The following is a 22,119-nucleotide window of genomic DNA, read 5'->3' as shown; positions in this document are numbered from 1 at the left end:
GGCAGGAGCCAGATCACACACGGCCTTTTCCCATGCCAAGCAGAGCTGACAGAGTTGATGGCAGTAAAGGAGAGAGAAAGGAGACAAAAACAGCATGTTTCTGATTAGGTGACTGGATATGGTGATCTAACAAATTCTTATTTAGCTTTGAGCACGAAAACAATGAATCATTTTATGGAGGTAATTTGAGATGACTTGGGTCATTCAGATATGTTCTAGATAGCAGCAGAACATATCAATTTGTGCAGAGGAAGAGACCTGAGAAAGAACTGTTATGTGTCTATCAGGTTAATACGCGTGTGCTGGTACAGCGGGCTTGGAACTCCCAGTACTTTACAGTCACACCCCTCGTATGTCTCTTCTATGTGTCATTTACAAGTGTTTGATGTATTCTTAAAATCAGGAGATAATTCTTTCCCTAATTTCTAATTCTCTATAATGCCTATCCCTTAGTTCTTCTTACAGTGTCTGCAGGAAGTGTTGACTAAGAAATAATCAATTGGTTAAAATAGAAAAGATGAATGAAACTGCACAAATAGGAACATAAGAGAAATAGAATATGTACCCTGACAAAAACAAGTTCCAAAAGCAACCAAAAACATTAACACTGCTTACTCAAAGCCTCATGTGCTCTACTCAGTGGAAGAAGTATCTACTAAGTACTTTTTAAAAATGATGGGGCTTCCCTGGTGGTGCAGTGGCTGAGAGTCCAACTGCTGATGCAGGGGACACGAGTTCGTGCCCCAGTCCGGGAAGATCCCACATGCTGCGGAGCAGCTGGGCCCGTGAGCCATGGCCGCTGAGCCTGCACATCCGGAGCCTGTGCTCCGCAACAGGAGAGGCCACAACAGTGAGAGGCCCGTGTACCGCAAAAAAAAAAAAAAAGATGGAGATAGGAGCTTCAAGATGATGGAAGAGTAAGACGTGGAGAACACCTTCCTCCCCACAGATACATCAGATATACATCTACACGTGGAACAACCCCTACAGAACACCTACTGAACACTGGCAGAAGACCTCAGCCCTCCCAAAAGGCAAGAAACTCCCCCACGTACCTGCGTAGGGCAAAAGAAAAAACAGAGACAAAAGAATATGGACAGGACCTGCACCAGTGGGAGGGAGCTGTGAAGGAGGAAAGGTTTCCACATACTAGGAAGCCCCTTCACTGGTGGAGACGGGCAGTGGCGGAGGCGGGAAGCTTCGGAGCCACGGAGGAGAGCGCAGCTACAGGGGTGCGGAGGGCAAAGTGGAGACATTCTCGCACAGAGGATCAGTGCCGACCGGCACTCACCAGCCTGAGAAGCTTGTCTGCTCACCTGCCGGGGCAGGCAGGGGCTGGGAGCTGAGGCTCTGGCTTTGGAGGTCAGATCGCAGGGAGAGGTCTGGGGTTGACTGCGTGAACACAGCCTGGAGGGACTAGTGGCCACAGCTAGCCGGGAGGGAGTCCGGGAAACGGTCTGGAGCTGTCGAAGAGGCAAGAGGCTTTCTTGCCTCTGTTTCGCAGTGCGCGAGGAGAGGGGATTCAGAACGCTGCTTAAAGGAGCTCCAGAGACGGGCGCGAGCCGCAGCTATTAGCGCGGACCCCAGAGACGGGCATGAGATGCTAAGGCTGCTGCTGCGGCCACCAAGAAGCCTGTGTGCAAGCACAGGTCATTCTCCACACCTTCCCTCCCAGGAGCCTGTGCAGCCCCACTGCCAGGGTCCTGTGATCCAGGAACAACTTCTCCAGGAGAACACACAGCGTGCCTCAGGCTGGTGCAACGTCACGCCGGCCTCTGCAGCTGCAGGCTCGCCCCGCATCCGTACCCCTCCCTCCTGCTGGCCTGAGTGAGCCAGAGCCCCCGAATCAGCTGCTCCTTTAACCCCGTCCTGTCTGAGCGAAGAACAGACGCCCTCAGGTGACCTACACGCAGAGGCGGGGCCAAATCCAAAGCTGAGCCCTGGGAGCTGTGCGAACAAAGAGAAAGGGAAATATCTCCCAAGAGCCTCAGAAGCAGCGGATTAAATCTCCACAATCAACTTGATGTACCTGCATCTGTGGAATACATGAATAGACAAGGAATCATCCCGAATTGAGGAGGTGGACTTTGGGAGCAAGGATATATATATTTTCCCCTTTCCTCTTTTTGTGAGTGTCTATGCGTCTGCTTCTGTGTGTGATTCTGTCTGTATAGCTCTGCTTTTACCATTTGTCTGAGGGTTCTGTCTGTACATTTTCTTTTTGTTTTAGTACACTTTTCACAGCGCTTGTTAACATTGGTGGATTTCTTTTTTCGTTTGGTTGTTCTTTCTTTTTTATTACTTAAAAAAATTTGTTTTAATGATTATTTTTTGTTTTTTATTTTAATAACTTTATTTTATCTTTTTCTTTCTTTCTTTCTTTCTTTTTTTCTCCCTTTTATTCTGAGCCGTGTGGATGAAAGGCTCTTGGTGCTGCAGCCAGGAGTTACTGCTGTGCCTCTGAGGTGGGAGAGCCAACTTCAGGACACTGGTCCACAAGAGACCTCCCAGCTCCACGTAATATCAAATGGCGAAAATCTCCCAGAGATCTCCATCTCAACAGCAAGACCCAGCTCCACTCAACAACCAGCAAGCTACAGTGCTGGACACCCGATGCCACACAACTAGCAAGACAGGAACACAACCCCATCCATTAGCAGAGAGGTGCCTAAAATCATAATAAGGTCACAGACACCCCAAAACACACCACCAGACATGGACCTGCCCACCAGAAAGACAAGATCCAGCCTCATCCACCAGAACACAGGCACTAGTCCCCTACACCAGGAAGCCTACACAACCCACTGAAACAACCTTAGCCACTGGGGGAAGACACCAAAAACAACGGGAACTACGAACCTGCAGCCTGCGAAAAGGAGACCCCAAACACAGTAAGTTAAGCAAAATGAGAAGACAAAGAAACACACAGCAGATGAATGAGCAAGGTAAAAACCCACCAGACCTAACAAATGAAGAGGAAATAGGCAGTCTACCTGAAAAAGAATTCAGAATAATGATAGTAAAGATGATTCAAAATCTTGGAAACAGAATGGAGAAAATACAAGAAACATTTAACAAGGACCCAGAAGAACTAAAGAGCAAACAAACAATCATGAACAACACAATAAATGAAATTAAAAATTCTCTAGACAGGATCAATAGCAGAATAACTGAGGCAGAAGAATGGTTAAGTGACCTGGAAGATAAAAGAGTAGAAGTAACTTCTGCAGAGCAGAATAAAGAAAAAAGAACGAGAAGAATTGAGGATAGTCTCAGAGATGTCTGAGACAATATTAAATGCACCAACATGTGAATTATAGGGGTCCCAGAAGAAGAAGAGAAAAAGAAAGGGACCGAGAAAATATGTGAAGAGATTATACTTGAAAACTTCCCTAATATGGGAAAGGAAATAGCTAATCAAGTCCAGGAAGCACAGAGAGTCCCATACAGCATAAATCCAAGGAGAAACATGCCAAGACACATATTAATCAAACTATCAAAAATTAAATACAAAGAAAAAATATTAAAAGCAGCAAGGGAAAAACAACAAATAACATACAAGGGAATCCCCATAAGGTTAACAGATGATCTTTCAGCAGAAACTCTGCAAGCTAGAAGGGACTGGCAGGACATATTTAAAGTGATGAAAGGGAAAAAACTACAACCAAGATTACTCTACCCAGCAAGGATCTCATTCAGATTTGACAGAGAAATTAAAACTTTTACAGACAAGCAAAAGCTAAGAGAATTCAGAACCAGCAAACCAGCTTTACAACAAACGCTAAAGGAACTTCTCTAGGCAGGAAACACAAGATAAGAAAAAGACCTACAATAACAAACCCAAAACAATTAAGAAAATGGTAATAGAAACAAACGTATCAATAATTACCTTAAATGTGAATGGATTAAATGCTCCAACCAAAAGATATAGACTGGTGGAATGGATACAAAAACAAGACCCATATATATGCTGTCTACAAGAGACCCATTTCAGACCTAGGGACACATACAGACTGAAAGTGAGGGGATGGGAAAAGATATTCCATGCAAATGGAAATCAAAAGAAAGATGGAGTAGCAATTCTCCTATCAGACAAAATAGACTTTAAAACAAAGACTATTATAAGATACAAAGAAGGACACTACATAATGATCAAGGGATCAATCCAAGAAGAAGATAGAACAATTGTAAATATTTATGCACCCAACATAGGAACACCTCAATACATAAGGCAAATACTAACAGCCATAAAAGGGGAAATTGACAGTAACACAATCATAGTAGGGGACTTTAACATGCCACTTTCACCAGTGGACAGATCACCCAAAATGAAAATAAATAAGGAAACACAGCTTTAAATGATACATTAAACAACATGGACTTAATTGATATTTATAGGACATTCCATCCAAAAACAACAGAATACACTTTTTTCTCAAGTGCTCATGGAACATTCTCTAGGACAGATCATATCTTGGGTCACAAATCAAGCCTTGGTAAATTTAAGAAAACTGAAATTGTATCAAGTATCTTTTCTGACCACGCTATGAGACCAGATATCAATTACAGGAAAAAATCTGTAAACAATACAAACACATGGAGGCTAAACAATACACTACTTAATAACCAAGAGATCACTGAAGAAATCAAAGAAGAAATCAAAAAATACCTAGAAACAAACGAAAATGAAAACACGACAACCCAAAACCTATGGGATGCAGCAAAAGAACTTCTAAGAGGGAAGTTTACAGAAATACAATCCTACCTTAAGAAACAAGAAACACCTCAAATAAACAACCTAACCTTACAGCTAAAGCAATTAGAGAAAGAAGAACAAAAAACCCCCAAAGTTAGCAGAAGAAAAGAAATCATAAAGATCAGATCAGAAATAAATAAAAAAGAAACGAAGGAAACGATAGCAAAGATCAATAAAACTAAAAGCTGGTTCTTTGAGAAGATAAACAAAATTGATAAACTATTAGCCACACTCATCAAGAAAAAAAGGGAGAAGACTCAAATCAATAGAATTAGAAATGAAAAAGGAGAAGTAACAACTGACACTGCAGAAATACAAAGGATCATGAGAGATTACTACAAGCAACTATATGCCAATAAAATGGACAACCTGGAAGAAATGGACAAATTCTTAGAAATGCACAACCTTCCCAGACTGAACCAGGAATAAATAGAAAATATGCACAGACCAATCACAAGCACTGAAACTGAAACTGTGATTAAAAATCTTCCAACAAACAAAAGCCCAGGACCAGATGGCTTCACAGGCGAATTTTATCAAACACTTAGAGAAGAGCTAACACCTATCCTTCTCAAACTCTTCCAAAATATAGCAGAGGGAGGAACACTCCCAAACTCATTCTTCAAGGCCACCATCACCCTGATACCAAAACCAGACAAAGATATTACAAAAAAAGAAAACTACAGGCCAATATCACTGATGAACATAGATGCAAAAATCCTCAACAAAATACTAGCAAACAGAATCCAACAGCACATTAAAAGGATCATACACCATGATCAAGTGGGGTTTATCCCAGGAATGCAAGGATTCTTCAGTATATGCAAATCAATCAATGTGATACACCATATTAACAAATTGAAGGAGAAAAACCATATGATCATCTCAATCAATGCAGAGAAAGCTTTCGACAAAATTCAACGACTTATGATAAAAACCCTGCAGAAAGTAGGCATAGAGGGAAATTTCCTCAACATAACAAAAGCCATATATGAGAAACCCACAGCCAACATCGTCCTCAATGGTGAAAAACTGAAACCATTTCCACTAAGATCAGGAACAAGACAAGGCTGCCCACTCTCATCACTCTTATTCAACATAGTTTTGGAAGTTTTAGCCACAGCAATCAGAGAAGAAAAAGAAATAAAAGGAATCCAAATAGGAAAAGAAGAAGTAAAGCTGTCACTGTTTGCAGATGACATGATACATAGAGAATCCTAAAGATGCTACCAGAAAACTACTAGAGCTAATCAATGAATTTGGTAAAGTAGCAGGATACAAAATTAATGCACAGAAATCTCTTGCATTCCTATACACTAATGATGAAAAATCTGAAAGTGAAATTAAGAAAACATCCTCATTTACCACTGAAACCAAAAGAATAAAATACCTAGGAATAAACCTACCTAAGGAGACAAAAGACTTGTATGCAGAAAATTATAAGACACTTCTGAAAGAAATTAAAGATGATACAAATAGATGGAGAGATATACCATGTTCTTGGATTGGAAGAATCAACATTGTGAAAATGACTCTACTACCCAAAGCAATCTACAGATTGAATGCATTCCCTATCAAACTACCACTGGCATTTTTCACAGAACTAGAACAAAAAATTTCACAATTTGTATGGAAACACAAAAGACCCTGAAGAGCCAAAGCAATCTTGAGAAAGAAAAACAGAGCTGGAGGAATCAGGCCCCTGGATTTCAGACTATACTACAAAGCTACAGTAATCAAGACAGTGTGGTACTGGCACAAAAACAGAAATATAGATCAATGGAACAGGATAGAAAGCCCAGAGAAAACCCATGCACATATGGTCACCTTATCTTTGATAAAGGAGGAAAGAATATACAATGGAGAAAAGACAGCCTCTTCAATAAGTGGTGCTGGGAAAACTGGACAGGTACATGTAAAAGTATGAGATTAGATCACTCCCTAACACCATACACAAAAATAAACTCAAAATGGATTAAAGACCTAAATGTAAGGCCAGACACTATCAAACTCTTAGAGGAAAACATAGGCAGAACACTCTATGACATAAATCACAGCAAGATCCTTTTTGACCCAGCTCCTAGAGAAATGGAAATAAAAACAAAAATAAACAAATGGGACTTAATGGAACTTAAAAGCTTTTTCACAGCAAAGGAAACCATAAACAAGATGAAAACACAACCCTCAGAATGGGAGAGAATATTTGCAAATGAAGCAACTGACAAAGGATTAATCTCCAAAATTTACAAGCAGCTCATGCAGCTCAATATCAAAACAACAAACACCCCAATCCAAAAATGGGCAGAAGACATAAATAGACATTTCTCCAAAGAAGATATACAGATTGCCAACAAACACATGAAAGGACGCCCAACATCATTAATCATTAGAGAAATGCAAATCAAAACTACAATGTGATATCATCTCATACTAGTCAGAATGGCCATTATCAAAAAATCTGCAAGCAATAAATGCTGTAGAGGGTGTGGAGAAAAGGGAACCCTCATACACTGTTGGTAGGAATGTAAATTGATACAGCCACTATGGAGAACAGTATGGAGGTTCCTTAAAAAACTAAAAATAGAACTACCATACGACCCAGCAATCCCACTACTGGGCATATACCCTGAGAAAACCATAATTCAAAAAGAGTCATGGGGGCTTCCCTGGTGGCGCAGTGGTTGAGAGTCCGCCTGCTGATGCAGGGGACACAGGTTCGTGCCCCGGTCTCGGAAGATCCCACATGCCGCGGAGCGGCTGGGCCCGTGAGCCATGGCCGCTGAGCCTGCGCGTCTGGAGCCTGTGCTCCGCAACAGGAGAGGCCACAACAGCGAGAGGCCCACGTACAGCAAAAAAAAAAAAAAGAGTTATGTACCACAATGTTCATTGCAGCTCTATTTATAATAGCCAGGACATGGAAGCAACCTAAATGTCCATCGACAGATGAATGGATAAAGAAGCTGTGGCACATATATATAATGGAATATTACTCAGCCATAAAAAGAAACAAAATTTAGTTATTTGTAGTGAGGTGGATGGACCTAGAGTCTGTCATACAGAGTAAAGTAAGTCAGAAAGAGAAAAACAAATACCGTATGCTAACACATATATATGGAATCTAAAAAAAAAAAAAAAAGGTCATGAAGAACCTAGGGGCAAGGTGGGAATAAAGATGCAGACCCACCAGAGAATGGACTTGAGGACATGGGGAGGGGGAAGGGTAAGCTGGGACAAAGTGAGAAAGTGGTAGTATATATATGGACATATATACACTACCAAATGTAAAATAGACAGCTAGTGGGAAGCAGTCGCATAGCACAGGGAGGTCAGCTCGGTGCTTTGTGACCAGCCAGAAGGATAGGATAGGGAGGGTGGGAGGGAGGGAGACGCAAGAGGGAAGAGATATGGGGACATATGTATATTTATAACTGATTCACTTTGTTATAAAGCAGAAACTAACACACTATTGTAAAGCAATTATACGCCAATAAAAATGTTAAAAAAAAAATAATGGAAAGGTGTTGACAACATACTGAATCACTTACTGTACCTAAAAGTTAAAACATTAGAAAAATGTTTATTCAACTGTCTATGCAAACAAACAAACAGAAACCTGAAGGCCTAAAAGCCACTGATCTCAAACAGAAGAGCAACATGGATAAATAATATTTAGATTTCTAAATGATGATTTCTGTGGAAAAGCAATAGTATGTTATATTGCAAAATGTCAAATTATGTGCCCCTGCCTAAAAAGCTTTTCAGCAGTTGAAGACCTGGATCTAATATAAGAACATGAAGTCATGCGTGGCACAGGTGCACTCAGCTGTAATAAATCAGGTTTAGCACAAGCAAAAAGAACTATTGTTAAGCAGGTGTGTACTGGGAGGAAATGGTAGAAGCCGAAGTTTAAGGTGGACAAAAGGGAAGGAAGTTTGAAGAGTGAAAGTAGGAATACACTAGGAATAACCAAGAAAGCATGAGAGTAAGGAGTCTTAATTCTCTTATTTATACTTAGGCTTCTCATTGTGGATGGCCTCTTTCTCAATTATTAAATACAGTGTTAACTATATTCAACTCTTTTCTACCTGTTTCCATGCTGAGAATTTGATTTTGAAGAAGCAGGCAACTCTTGGAAATCACTGAATGAGTCATCAAGGGATCCTGACTTGGAAGCATCTTGAAAATCCTGGAAGTCATCTTCTTCTGGTTTGACAACCTAGGTTTACAGAGGACGTTGAAATAGAAAACGTCTTATGATAAAAAGGTAAAGAACAAATCTTCAACTGTCAACCTCAAAGACTATTTTTTTTTCAAAAACTACTTTTTAACTCTTCCCATTTAAGTACAAACACCTAATTTTAGAAGAACACCCTTTAGACAAAAACATCAACTCAAGTGCTTAAGGCAGGAATGCTGCCTAATATTTTAAAATGCTCTTGTACAAACGGTAAAAGACTGGTTTAAACAGTTAATTTATATAATTTTTAAATAGCTGAATCACATTTAATGGATTACTGAGAAACTGCCATCTTTATAAAACATTTTAGTCATGTCTGTAAATTACAGAAGTGATACAAGTTTGTTTTAACTCATCACATACATGTATAAGGAAACCGTGAACACGTACTCCTAATCCCATGCTTAGGAAGTGAGCACTGTTAACAGTTCATTTGTTTTATAGAAAAACGAGCTTATATTATATTGTTCTGCACTTAAAAAAAAATGTAATTACAGAACATGGACATATTTTCATGCAGTACATGTACATCTACCGGCATTCATTTTAATAATCTAATAGTTTACCACTATAGAGATAAACCAAAATTTATTTAACCTTTCTTCTTCTGATGGATATGCAACTATTCCTAATTTTTTACTCTAACAAACAATGCTACAACAAATATCCTTGTATATTTTTGCTAATTTGAGTTACTAAGTTCTGTGAGACTCCTAATCGAGTGACTGCTGGGTCAGAAGACATGTACATTTAGAATTTTGATAGCTATTGCCAAACGTGCCTTCCAAAAAGGCTGTACCAAAAAACCCTTTTCCCTACATTTTTACTGACACTGAATATATGTTTAAAACGTTTTTTACTAATCTGAGAAGTGAAAAATAAACTGAAGCATCTTAATTTCAGGTTTAGCAGCTTCCTCAAAAGACATAGCCTAAGGATATAATTAGCTTTATTAAGCTTGATGTTTAAGACATATATGATAAAGAACTATAAACTTTTAGCCAAAATTCAAGTATCTTAAGGCTTAAGAAATTTTTTTTTAAATAATGAAAAATTAAATGTTGTATTGTTTTAATACTGCTTAATTTTCACCTCCAGTGTCCATCATAATCCAGCACCTTTTCTGCATTCATGGAAAAAAAAAAAGTTGCCTGGATTCATTTTCCAGGGATAACTCAGAATATGCACAGCCTCTCCATTTTGCATAGCCTCTCCATTTACCTGATTTGCAGGGTAAGTTGACATGAAGCCACTGGGAGTCTGGGCTGCAGCTCCCCCGACTGGTCCAACAAGATTAATGCCCATGACTGGCTGTCCGAGGGTGAGGGGCATGGAGCCTGCAGGGCCTGAAGGCATCCCAGTTGGCTGACTCACAGCAGTAGGCAAAGTCATAGGAAAGCCACTTAAAGTTGGAACAGGAGCCGCTGGAAACTGATTTAAAGCATCGGGACTCATGGCAGGAACACCCCTCTACATAGAACAGGAGGAAAATGGAAACACTTTAGGAAATTGCAAACCACATACAACCCAAATCTGGCAAAGAGAGACCTAACTGTAAAATCTGTAGCCCTGGTATGTTTCCACTCTGACTCTCCCAAAACTCAGGAATTTGACACAAGAAAATAAGTTATGAGGTTAATGTGAATCTAATATTTAGCAAAGAAATGGCCAACACATACCAATTCTGACATTTTCACTCTGACAAGTTTGGTTAATTCGCTACAATCAAATCATTTACAATGATTTTGTAATATGAGAAAAACTGCTGCCAGACCGAGTATACTTTATCTGTATCTAAGGAATTTTAGACAAGGACTTCAAAGGACAGAGAGTAATTTCATCTATTACTAACTAACTTTCAAGTTCAGAAGGGTTACAGTTAGGTCAGAGAATGTTAATATATTCAAGTCTTTAAACAAAGGAATATTTTGCTAGTATGCACATCATATAAAATGCACATTTTTGAAGAACTGTATCCTGAAAATAATCTAAATTTTAATGTCAAAGGAGTTCTGCAAGGTTGTAGAAAAAAAGGATTCATATTCTCTCAGTTTATATTGGAAAGTAATTTGACCTAACCTTAGAAACAACGTCTACCTGTGTTACTGCTATCATGGCGAGAACAGTATAAAGTTCTTCTTTAGTAAGTTTGCCAGGTGTGGTTCGATTAGCTAAGGCCCATATCTGTCCAAGAGTTTCCCTGGGAAGTCCGGATGACATCAGGATGGGATAAAGTTTAGCAGTATCTATTCCAGTCGGAGTCATTGTGGTTTCTAAAATTTTCTTATATGCATCTATTAAAGGAAAGACCAGATTACAAATGTAAACATATTACAAGTGATTCATCTTTTTTGTTGTCATTGCTGCTTATACAAGAATAAACTTAAGTCAAACTGCTTTAAGAGAACTGAAGCCACATCAAGGGTTTAAACTGCTGTAAAGATATTCAAGTGGAAATATCCAGCAGACAATTAGGGTCTGGAGCTTAGAAGAGAGGTTGGAGTTTGGCCCTACAGACAAAGATTTGGGGTTAAAGGTAAGAGAAAGTCTTCTAATTCATTAGTAGATAGGAACAACAATAAGATGGAGGTGGTATAAGCAGACGTTTTGGACTTTAAAAAAGAAGTTGTAGAGTAATGATGGTGGGACTAATTTGAAAATAGCAGTGGGAAGCAAGAATTATACCAGTATCACCTTTCTCTTGTCCCAGTGAATTAGAGGCTATTAGAGGAAACTTCATTGGGTAAGGTGCTTTGGGAACACAACCTTCAGAGAAAGACAGGGTTTCAGTTAGATGGCAGAAAGTGTCTGAAAAAAGGAAGGGACCGTTGGGGAGTTTTTCACTATAAAATGGCCTTTCCAAAGGACAAAGCGGGAAAGGCTGTTAGGGATAGGGTTGCCACATAAAATACAGGACGCCAATTATGGCATGGGGTATACTTATACTAAACAACTATTTGCTGTTTCTCTGAAATTCAGATTTAACTGGATGTTCTGTATGTTTATTTGCTAAATCTGGCAAGCCTAGTTAGAGGAGTTTGGGGGATGAAAGTAGGGCTAAGGCAGACAGAGAAAAACGCTTAAAGCAAAAATTTTACATCTAGCATTTAGATATGGATTACAGGTTAGTAGGCTGACCATAAGAACACATATTTTGGCTAGGAAATTATGTGTACGTGTATGTTTGGAGGGAGAAGGGAGAAAGAAATACAAGCTGGCAGAAAAGGGACAGAATCCCAAAATATACCAAGATCTAGATTTTGTTTGTTTGGCTTGTAGACAGAGAGGAAGAAGAAAAGATGCAATCTGTCTAACGGGCAGTTGGGAGGAAATCAATTATCTTTATGTACAACTGAAGTCCCCTGTGGTTTTGGGAAATGAGCCTTTCAATTTGTGATTATGTGATTCTGAGGAAAAGCAGACATTAATAATTTCTTCTCCCAAAAAGTTGAGCTACAGGGATCTTGCATGAGTTTTATTTAAATTAAGTGCAGAACCAACCTAGATCAAGTCTATGACCAACAAAGAGAGCTAAAGATCAAAGTTACCTTTAGTTTTTTAGGGGTTTGCAAAGCAAATTGAACAAGTTGCAATATACTAACTGTGATTAACATCATGCCATTGTAATAGTCATTATTCTATGCACATCAAATATGGCTTAAATACACTATTCCCTTGTACCAACTGAATACTACATCACAAAATGTGTACTTCAGTGATTTTTTAGCTCAGCAGTTAATATAAAGAAAAAAGTAAATAACATCTTCCAATGTAGGAAAATGCCACTTGGTCTTTTACTTCATATAGTTTTATATTGACAAAGTCAAAGAATATTTTTTAAATATATAAACGAATCACCAAGAGTTCAGAAAATTTTACTAAACATATTAGTACTATTCTTAATGTTATTAATAATCTGTGAAATAAATATTTGATAGTGTCTTTTAAAGCATAATAAATCTAAGAAAAGCTTTTAGATATAAAAGTATATGATGGTCAATAAAACATTAAAGCAAAACACTTCTTCATTTATATAGTTATTTCATACATGAGACAGTCTTTTTTTAAAATATTTATTTATTTATTTATTTGGCTGTGCCGTGTCTTAGTTGCTGCATGTGGGATCTTTGTTTTTTAGCTGCAGCTTGTGAGATCTAGTTCCCTGACCAGGGATCAAACCCTGGCCCCCTACATTGAAAGCACGGAGTCTTAACCACTGGACCATGAGAGAAGTCCTTACGAGGCAGTCTTCAACACTAGATGTATTTAATTTTCTGTACTCTTTTAGAAAAAATAAGAAAAAGTTACAATTCCTTCTGCATATTCTGTAACCACAATAGTAAATATTTATAACTACATTTACAACATTTAAAGTAAAGTATCCAGATAGGAATCTTGGACAAAAAAGCTCTTTTTACCTGGAACCAAACTTTCATTGTATATCCAAGGAGGCATTCTGGGCTGAACAGGATCCTGTGAGGGAAATACTCCCACACCTAAGAAGTTAAAGAACATTATCTAATGTATATACTGGTCCATGTAGCAGATGGGGAAATCACACTGTGTTATGTTTTTTTTTATAAGAAGAGCACTGGAGACACTAAAAAAAAAAAAAGTCACCAATACAACTAAAATTTGGTTTCTAAGCAACTCTTGTACACCTATGTCCTAAGGTGTAAACTAAAAATAAACAAACAAAAAAATACCCCTAAGATGTACAAAATCAATATTCTGGATCATATGAGGCTTGATGCCAGTCACATATATTACAATTTAAAGACAAAAACATGAGAGATGATGGTTTAAAGATTACATACGCAAAACAAAAGAAAAAATGCCCAAGCTTCACTTGCAGCTTTTAATAACACTTCTTTGCAAAGTCTGATTTTTTAAAATCCTGAATATGACACTGCTGCCTTAGATGTATAGCATTTTTGTTTAAAATTTTTGTTTTTCACTTTGTCCTGTAAAATAGCCTCCAAAAGTTTGCCTCCTGGGCTGCCCACATTGTAATTCATCTCTGCAAGTTGAGTTTACAAAAATGTGGATCTAATTTAGGCAGCAGTGTGTACGATTAATTTCAGAGAAGCAAAACTATATTCTCATTGGTGACTTTTCCAGTTAAATTTTAACTTTTCAACCTTATAGAAGAACAGAAAGTTTGAGGGGGAAAAAGTTTTTTATAAAATAAAAGGAGAAGAAATTTTAAATCAGAAATGATTCCAATTAAAAAAACTGGTTATCGAAAAATTTTTAAAAGGAATAACAGCATGTTTAAAGAATTCAGAGCAAAATTGTAGGGGTTAATTAGAGAAAGGAATGCATTAAATATATTTTAAGCAAAATTTTGATTAGCAAAATCAAGCAGCATTCATTTTAAGATTAATGCCTAAGGTGTTAGCATTTGAGCAACATTTGGTTAAATGAACTTTTCGCTGAATATTTCATGAGCTCACCACTCTCCTCAATGGACAGGTTTTGGTCTGAAGTCTTTTCTGCCTCTGCGGTAGTGGTACCACTTACACGTCCATCTACAGCACCCCCGTTATTGGCCGTTAAACTGGGATGGTTCTTACTGGAACCTGGGCCTAGGGCTTTGTGCCCAACTTCAGAAGTATTTAATTTAATTTGTTCCTGCCCCGATGTACTTATATCACAAGATACTAGGAGCTTCTCCTCCAAGGAAGGGCCTAAACAAACAGCATGAAGGATTATTTGTATATAACTGCAAGCTTCTAATTTTTCAACCATCCATCTCCACCCCCCAAATTCTAAAGGGAAGGCCCTGCCACATATAATATAAATTTTGAAATAATTCAAGTCCACACATTTGTCTAGGGCTTGAGACACTTTAGCGATTTTAGAGAACTTAAACATCATTATCTACTTTGATTCTCAGGAATTCTGTGAGACAGTAGGTAGAATGGTATAGCGGAAGGTGTACTACCTTAGAAATTTGGTGACCTATACAAGATACAGACACTTCTACTAACTATCGCCTATTTCTTCATCTGTCAACCAAGAACGTGTAGATGAGTACATGTCTGCTAAGATTCCTCTCAGCACTATTCTGTGCCTCAAGACACAGTAACTGCCTCCCGCCCCCACAAGTGATAAAACTGAGGTATAGAAATGTTTAAAGATTTGTCCAGGGACAAATTGGTAGTAAATGGAGAACCTGGGCTTCTGACCCCAACGTGCTTTATCACTGAAAGCACTTTCTAAAGCAGCTTTCCCTGGCTCATTACTCTTAAGAAAATGATGGTGGTGATTTCCCCAAACAAGAGGCATCTCCTGAAGAAATCAGTGTGTTCTTAAAGTTCTAAGGTGGTTTAAATAGGTCCTAATTTAGGAGCAGATGTTTCCAATCACTTTTCCAGAATGTGAAGCCCCCAGAATTAAAAAATCTATATTCTTAACTTTGGTGAATTTCAACAGTACTCATATATTCAGGCACATGTTTCTGTGCCAACATCACTGTATTATTCTACTTATATAAGTGAAATAAATTATCCTAGATTATTTAAAAAATACTTTCATTAATAGTCTAGTAGTTACCTGCTTTCTGCACATTGTATGAGGCTGAAGCAGTAGAGAAATAAGGAATTTGCCCAGGGACACCATGTAAGGCAACAGACACTGGACTCTGACCTGGAGGGATATACTGTGCTCCAGCCTTCTGAGCATGCAACTGGCCAAGTGGGGTGGTGGGGTGGAAAGACTGAAAAGGCTGGGAAGTGGAAGAAGACCCACATGTGGGAGCTTCACCAGGCCCCTGCATAAAGTCACTGAATTCTTCTTCATCAAGAAAGGCAGGTGATGGGGAGACAGTTTTAGCAGAATGAAATGATGTGGGATAATCTGCAAAATGGAAAACGGCAATGAAACACACACAGAAATGAAAATCAACAGGGGAAAAGAAATTAAGATGTAGTATAACCCCAAAAGAATATAATGAAACATGAATAGCGGAGGTGAATAAGAAATAACATGTAACAACAAACAGAATCATACAATGAATGCAAAACACTTTGATGTCTATTTACAAACAATTTTTTAGTCTTTTTTTTTTTTTTTTTTTTTTGCTGTACGCGGGCCTCTCACTGCTGTGGCCTCTCCCTGATGTGGCCTCTCCCGTTGCGGAACACAGGCTCCGGACGCGCAGGCTCAGCGGCCATGGCTCACGGGCCCAGCCGCTCTGCGGCATGTGGGATCTGCCCGGACTGGGGCACGAACCCGTGTCCCCTGCATCGGCGGGCGGACTCTCAACCATTGCGCCACCAGGGAAGCCCTAGTCTTTTGTTTTTTTTAACATCTTTATTGGAGTATAATTGCTTTACAATGGTGTGTTACGTTTCTGTTGTGTATAACAGTGAATCAGCTATATGCATACATATATCCCCATATCCCCTCCCTCTTGCGCCTCCCTATCCCACCCTCTAGGTGGTCACAAAGCACCGAGCTGATCTCCCCATGCTATGCGGCTGCTTCCCACTAGCTATCTATTTTACAGTTGGTAGTGTATATATGTCAATGTTACTCTCTCACTTCGTCCCAGCTTACCCTTTCCCCTCCCCGTGTCCTCAAGTCCATTCTCTACATCTGCGTCTTTATTCCTATCCTGCCCCTAGGTTCAGCAGAACCATTCTTTTTTAGATTCCATGTATATGTGCTAGCATACAGTATTTGCTTTTCTGACTTACTTCACTCTGTATGACAGACTCTAGGTCCATCCACCTCACTACAAATAACTCAATTTCATTTTTAGTCTTTTTAAAAAAGAGGTTTTATAGCTATTTTGCATTTCATTCAAAAACAGAAAAATGTAAAACTCAAAATTTCTTTCCTTCTTTTATTAAGTTAGCACTTATTTATTTTCCTTGAGACCACTAATAATTTACATCAAAGTGCTGATTATTTTTGAAATCCAATTGATCTGTTTATCTGGATAATATTTTCTCAAACCAATATAAATAAGAGAACAAACCTAGATGTTGCTGAATACATTTTAGACAGATATATACTGATGATTAAACTTCATTATGCCAGTAAAAAACAATGCATGATGCATACTTGTAATTTTTGATAAATCATGCCTAATCCATACACTTAGCATAGTTCATATTTCATATGAGGATGAAACTTACTGTGTGGGGAATAAAAATTACAAAGGCAACAAGAACATCAAACATATTACCAAAGTGATATTTTCTTGTGCAAAGCATCAAAATAAGGACATCATAAAGTGCTAAGTCAAATAACTCAACAGCCAATTTAAGAAAGTAAACCCTAAGAGCTATGTTTAAAAGATCTTTGCCTCTAAAAGATATAAACATCACTGTGGCTTTTTACCGTTAAATAGGAGATTCACTTATGTAATAAACCTTCTCTACAGGGACTACGTTTAATACTAGGCTCATTAACAATACTACCATTGTTGCGTCTTCACATTTTTAACTTCTCTGTATTGCTTTAACATTTACTGAAGTCTAATGTCACAAGGAGCAGTCTTTTTTAAAAAAGGCTCTCATTTGAAAAATGGGGACACTGTATGCTTCTCTTTTGGACCCTTCTCTTTTGGATCCATGAAATAAAGCCTGTAAGCATTGAAGTTCTATGAAAGATGCAAAATGAATATGCAAAATTACTGCCTTAATGAATCTCGTTTAAAAAGAGCCATGTCATAATGAATCTCAACCCTCCCGATAATGGTTACTGAGACTGTGTATTTAAGCTCTCAACTTGGGTTCTCAGATCAGTACTGGTAGAAAATAGTAACAATGCAAAACTGACAGCTGCTATGGATAATACTAGCTGACTGTTTAGGCTAAACCAACTTTTTTTCTTTTCTTTCTTTTTTTTTTAGGCTAAAAATTTCTTTCCATTTGACTGGAATTATGTTAATTCTATGTGGTATATATTTTGGCTTAGAAACTCTTGTAGCTATATATATATATATATAATTAATAAGAAGTATAAAAATTATGTGGTACAGTTTGTATATTCAATATTTTAAGGTAAACAGTCTATGGGCGTTTATGCCTCTGGTGGTAAAAAGGCTGGAAACTTTTTACATACTTTAGGCCTAGGTTTAAGACCCTAGCTGGAGAAGCTCTGGAAATTCCTTGGGGAACATCAAAACACCAATTTATTACTTAACAATGAAGATTTTAAACCATACCCAGTTGTCCAAAGGGGCCATTCTATATGGATAGAAAAGTATGTGACCTAACAATGACCATTCCTCTCTGCCGCCTTCTCCTTTATCTAATTAGGTTCCATGCTGGGTCCAGTTTTACCATTCCAACGACTATACTTAAATGACTTACTGACTAGCTTATTCAGCTTATAATTTTCATTTTTAGGTATGTTTTTCCTTTCTGAATTCATTCTGATTGCTAATATCCATTCCCTTTTCAATATCAGTATATATTTTACTTTGGGCCATATGTTTGTAACGATAATCTGAGTATATAATCTAGCAAGTGAAATTAATAGCACAGAGGCAAAGCTGTCCCAGAAGGTCAAGAACTCGTTACTGTGCCAATATTAGATTATGCCCTCCTGATATCACCTATAAAAGGTACCTATAAAAACTGTCAATGTAATACATGCCTGCAGAAAATAGCACTTGTTGAATGATTTATGAAAACTATTCACGTATTAATGGTATGTTATTCTTGAAATTAGCTGAGAATAAAATGTCAAAATATCAAATTTAAAAAAAGGATGTGGTAACAGTTATGTGAAGATAATACTCATTTCAACTGCTAAATGTTTAAAACACATGCAAAAAAACCCCCAAAAATATCTCTTTACCCTGCTCTATTAGGTACTTTTCTTTTGCTTATTTGATGGTAAATGAAAATAAAAACTACAAAGGAATGTATTTTAAAAAATAAAATTTCACGAGAAATATTATTTAATCCATGACTTCTTTTAAATTGGAGTTTAGCTGCTTTACAATATTGTGTTATTTTATATTGTACAGCAAAGTGAATCAGCTATACATATATCCCCTATTTTTTGGATTTCCTTCTCATTTAGGTCACCACAGAGCACTGAGTAGAGAGTTCCCTATGCTATACAGTAGGTTCTCCTTAGTTATCTATTTTATACATATAAATCCATGACTTTTTAAAGAAGTCATTTAGAAAATTTGTAAGTTTCATCACATTGAATAAAATATGAACTAGTACATCAAAAGTAAAACTATTTTAAAATAATGAGAATGAAATGGTAAACTCATTTATTACATTTGTTTTTAGTGAATGGATTTTACTAACGTTAACATATTCATTTATACAGAAGATTTACAAGTTGTCATACTGACATTTACTAGAAGACAAAGAGGTTTCTTCCCCCAAGATTGTCTAGACCAGAGCTCTTAACCCACTGTAAATTTTAAAACATCCAAATCTGTACTTAGCTTGAAGGAGGAGTTCAACATTCACTCTCTGCACACACACATAATGGTCAATTAAACACACAGGGACTATAAGTCACCTTCCAACAAAAGAAAAATTTTAAATTAAAACTACCTGGTTTCTTAGGGTGTGATGCCGGAGTAGGATGCATCTTAGCGTCTCTGGAAAACCCATCTAAGTTTCCTTTTATGGCTTCCAAAGCATCATCTCTACTCTTCTCTCCTGTCTGGGAGACAATAAATGTATATATATTTCTTTACTTGTCTCTCACACTTCGTCCTAATCCACGTAAGTTGAAAGAAAAGTGCAAATATTCGTCAATTTACAATATTTTTACCACATACTTCGGATAGTGAATTTTCCAAGTCAGAAAAACATTGACATAAAGCGAAGGCGTAAGACAACACTCTAAAGAAGATTATTAAAAGGCCCATTTAGAAATACTTTAGGCTACAGCTGTTAGATATTAAGTATCCAGTATTAATGCTTCCCAAGAAAAGATTACAAGCACTGCAAAGGCAGAAAACAACAGCTGAGAAGATAATGGCTGCTATCCCATTCCCTTCAACAATAAAGTAACTTTACAGAAAAAGAAAAGTCCTTTGCTTTCGGACTTAGACAAAACCAAAACAAATCAACCACAGCTTCAGCTTGCGCTGGTGCCCACGTAACAAAATCCACTAAATGACTGAGAATAGGCACATTCAGGGGGGTAGGCTGTGTGCCGGAATACGTTACCTTGGGTTTCACACTACTCAGAAGTCTGAGCTTTTGCTTCTGCTCTTCAAACTGGCGTCTTTTTCTTTCTTCTTCTAAGAGCTTTTGCTGCTGTTCAAATCGTTTTCTGAAGGAAAAACAATCTAGTAAAGAGCCAGCTTCAGGGATTATCAACTGTTATATTCATATTTCTTCTACAAAGTCATCTTGCATTTCTAGAACTAAAAACTTCACTGATAATTATATCTAATTTTCTGAAGACTATCCTATTTCACCACTATATTAATTTCCAAATACATGAAATAAGTCTAAAAAGTGATTTACCTAAATTATAGACATGAATTTATTTCCTGTCTAATTTGCAAGGGGAGGAGACAACATTTTACATTCAAAGTAATTACAAAAAACAGAGAGGGAGGTAGACGAAATAAAAACACTCTCTGCATACAAAAAGGAAACTTTACTTGAGGAGGCAGTATCATACATAAGAAAGAGTAGTAGTTCTGGGACTCAGGAGGCCCGAACTTGGGTCCAGGTCTTACTGGTAACTGTGTAACCCAGCCTGACACTTGCTTATTTCTTTAGACCTCACTTTCCCCAGATGTGAAGTCAGAGGACTGAATTACAGGATCTCTAAGGTCCCTTCTGGCTTTAAACTTTTAAATAATAAGAGTATTTTAAAGTTTTAAAGGTACCGTAAAGGCACCGAGCTTCAAATCTGCACTACAGATCACGTGACAATTTTACAATTGATGGCTATCATGTATCTTTATCCTTGCATCCTGAGATCTCTTACTGCTGCTCCTCAGCAAACTGCTTCTGCATGTCTGGAGTGTACTGTGGGCCTGGAGGACGCATTCCTAGGAATGGTGCTTGTCCCAGGTAAGGCATTCCTCCTGCTGGTATTGGTCCCATTGGTATCCCTGCCTAGAAAAAAACAGACAAAGACTTAAGCTTAAAAAAAACACAATTTCTCCTTTTTCTTTTTCCTTTGGCTGCGCTGCACAGCATGCAGGATCAGTTCCCCAACCAGGGACTGAACCCGTTCAGGGACTGAACCCATGCCCCCTGCAGTGGAAGCACGGAGTCTTAACCACTGGACCACCAGGGAAGTCCCCACAATTTCTCCTTTTAATTACTACAAAGAAAAACTGTAACTTCCATAAATTTTCTTATTTTTAATTAATGAACTATATAAAGGCATTTTAATAGAATATTTAATATTATTTATTAACAAACTATATAAATGCATTTTAATACAAGATTCAAAGAACACAGGCTAAAAATGAAAAGCTCCCCTTAATATCTTGCCCCTTCCATTTCCTTCATGTCTTCGAGGGGACCACCACTGCTAGAACAGTCTGAAGGCGTGCGTGTAAAATCTTTCAGTCTGTGTGTGTAAGGCTGGGTATGTGTACAACTCACAAGTTACATCTGGTGAGTTTACTGATCCATACTCTTTGAGAAGAGGTATCATATCTTACATGTCTCTGTATTTCCAGCAATAGATAAGCACCTGGCATATGGTAGTTATTCCACAAATGAGATTAAACAAATGAGATTAAACACGATTTTCCAATATGATAGGATAATGATTATTTTGATATTCATTATCATAGGCTTGGCTATCCAAACTTTCACAGAAAATATCAATAATTTAAAAAATCAATAGTAAATGACATATCAATACAACAGTATAAAGTTTACTGAAGTGTCCAGAAGAATGGTATTACACAACAGCTAACCACAAAATCTAATATGAATAATGATGATGATGATGATGAAAATGATGGCAATGGATAATTTTTACTGAGTGAAAATTCCTGTGTTATTCAACCTTCTCCCTGAAAAGTTCCCCTTCAGTTCCCTAACTTGAAACTTGGCTGTCCCTGGAAGCCCTCTCATTTGGAGATTGCTACTTTTCTTCCAACATTTCCTGTAGACGGGCAATATTCCTCCTTGCTTCTCCTTAAACCCTTTTT

At 37.8% G+C, this 22,119-nt stretch overlaps 1 protein-coding gene across 2 annotated transcripts in view; it reads right to left on the bottom strand.

The window, feature by feature from the left end:
- Window positions 1–22,119, bottom strand: part of SYNRG (synergin gamma) — a gene marked incomplete at its 5' end in the record, with an annotated part of 92,850 nt that overhangs the window by 44,025 nt on the left and 26,706 nt on the right. For both annotated transcript variants that reach the window (XM_082861301.1, XM_082861302.1), the window contains 9 exons: window positions 8,842–8,972; window positions 10,215–10,463; window positions 11,091–11,287; window positions 13,412–13,489; window positions 14,450–14,683; window positions 15,645–15,854; window positions 19,535–19,646; window positions 20,159–20,264; window positions 20,934–21,064. In XM_082861301.1, coding sequence (XP_082717427.1) covers window positions 8,842–8,972; window positions 10,215–10,463; window positions 11,091–11,287; window positions 13,412–13,489; window positions 14,450–14,683; window positions 15,645–15,854; window positions 19,535–19,646; window positions 20,159–20,264; window positions 20,934–21,064 — 1,448 coding nt within the window. The remainder of the gene's footprint in view (window positions 1–8,841; window positions 8,973–10,214; window positions 10,464–11,090; window positions 11,288–13,411; window positions 13,490–14,449; window positions 14,684–15,644; window positions 15,855–19,534; window positions 19,647–20,158; window positions 20,265–20,933; window positions 21,065–22,119) is intronic.

This window comes from Leucopleurus acutus, assembly GCF_964270905.1.
Source record: "Leucopleurus acutus genome assembly, chromosome: 19".
NCBI classification, from domain to species: Eukaryota; Metazoa; Chordata; class Mammalia; order Artiodactyla; family Delphinidae; genus Leucopleurus; species Leucopleurus acutus.
This window is presented reverse-complemented; position numbering and strand designations above follow the sequence as displayed.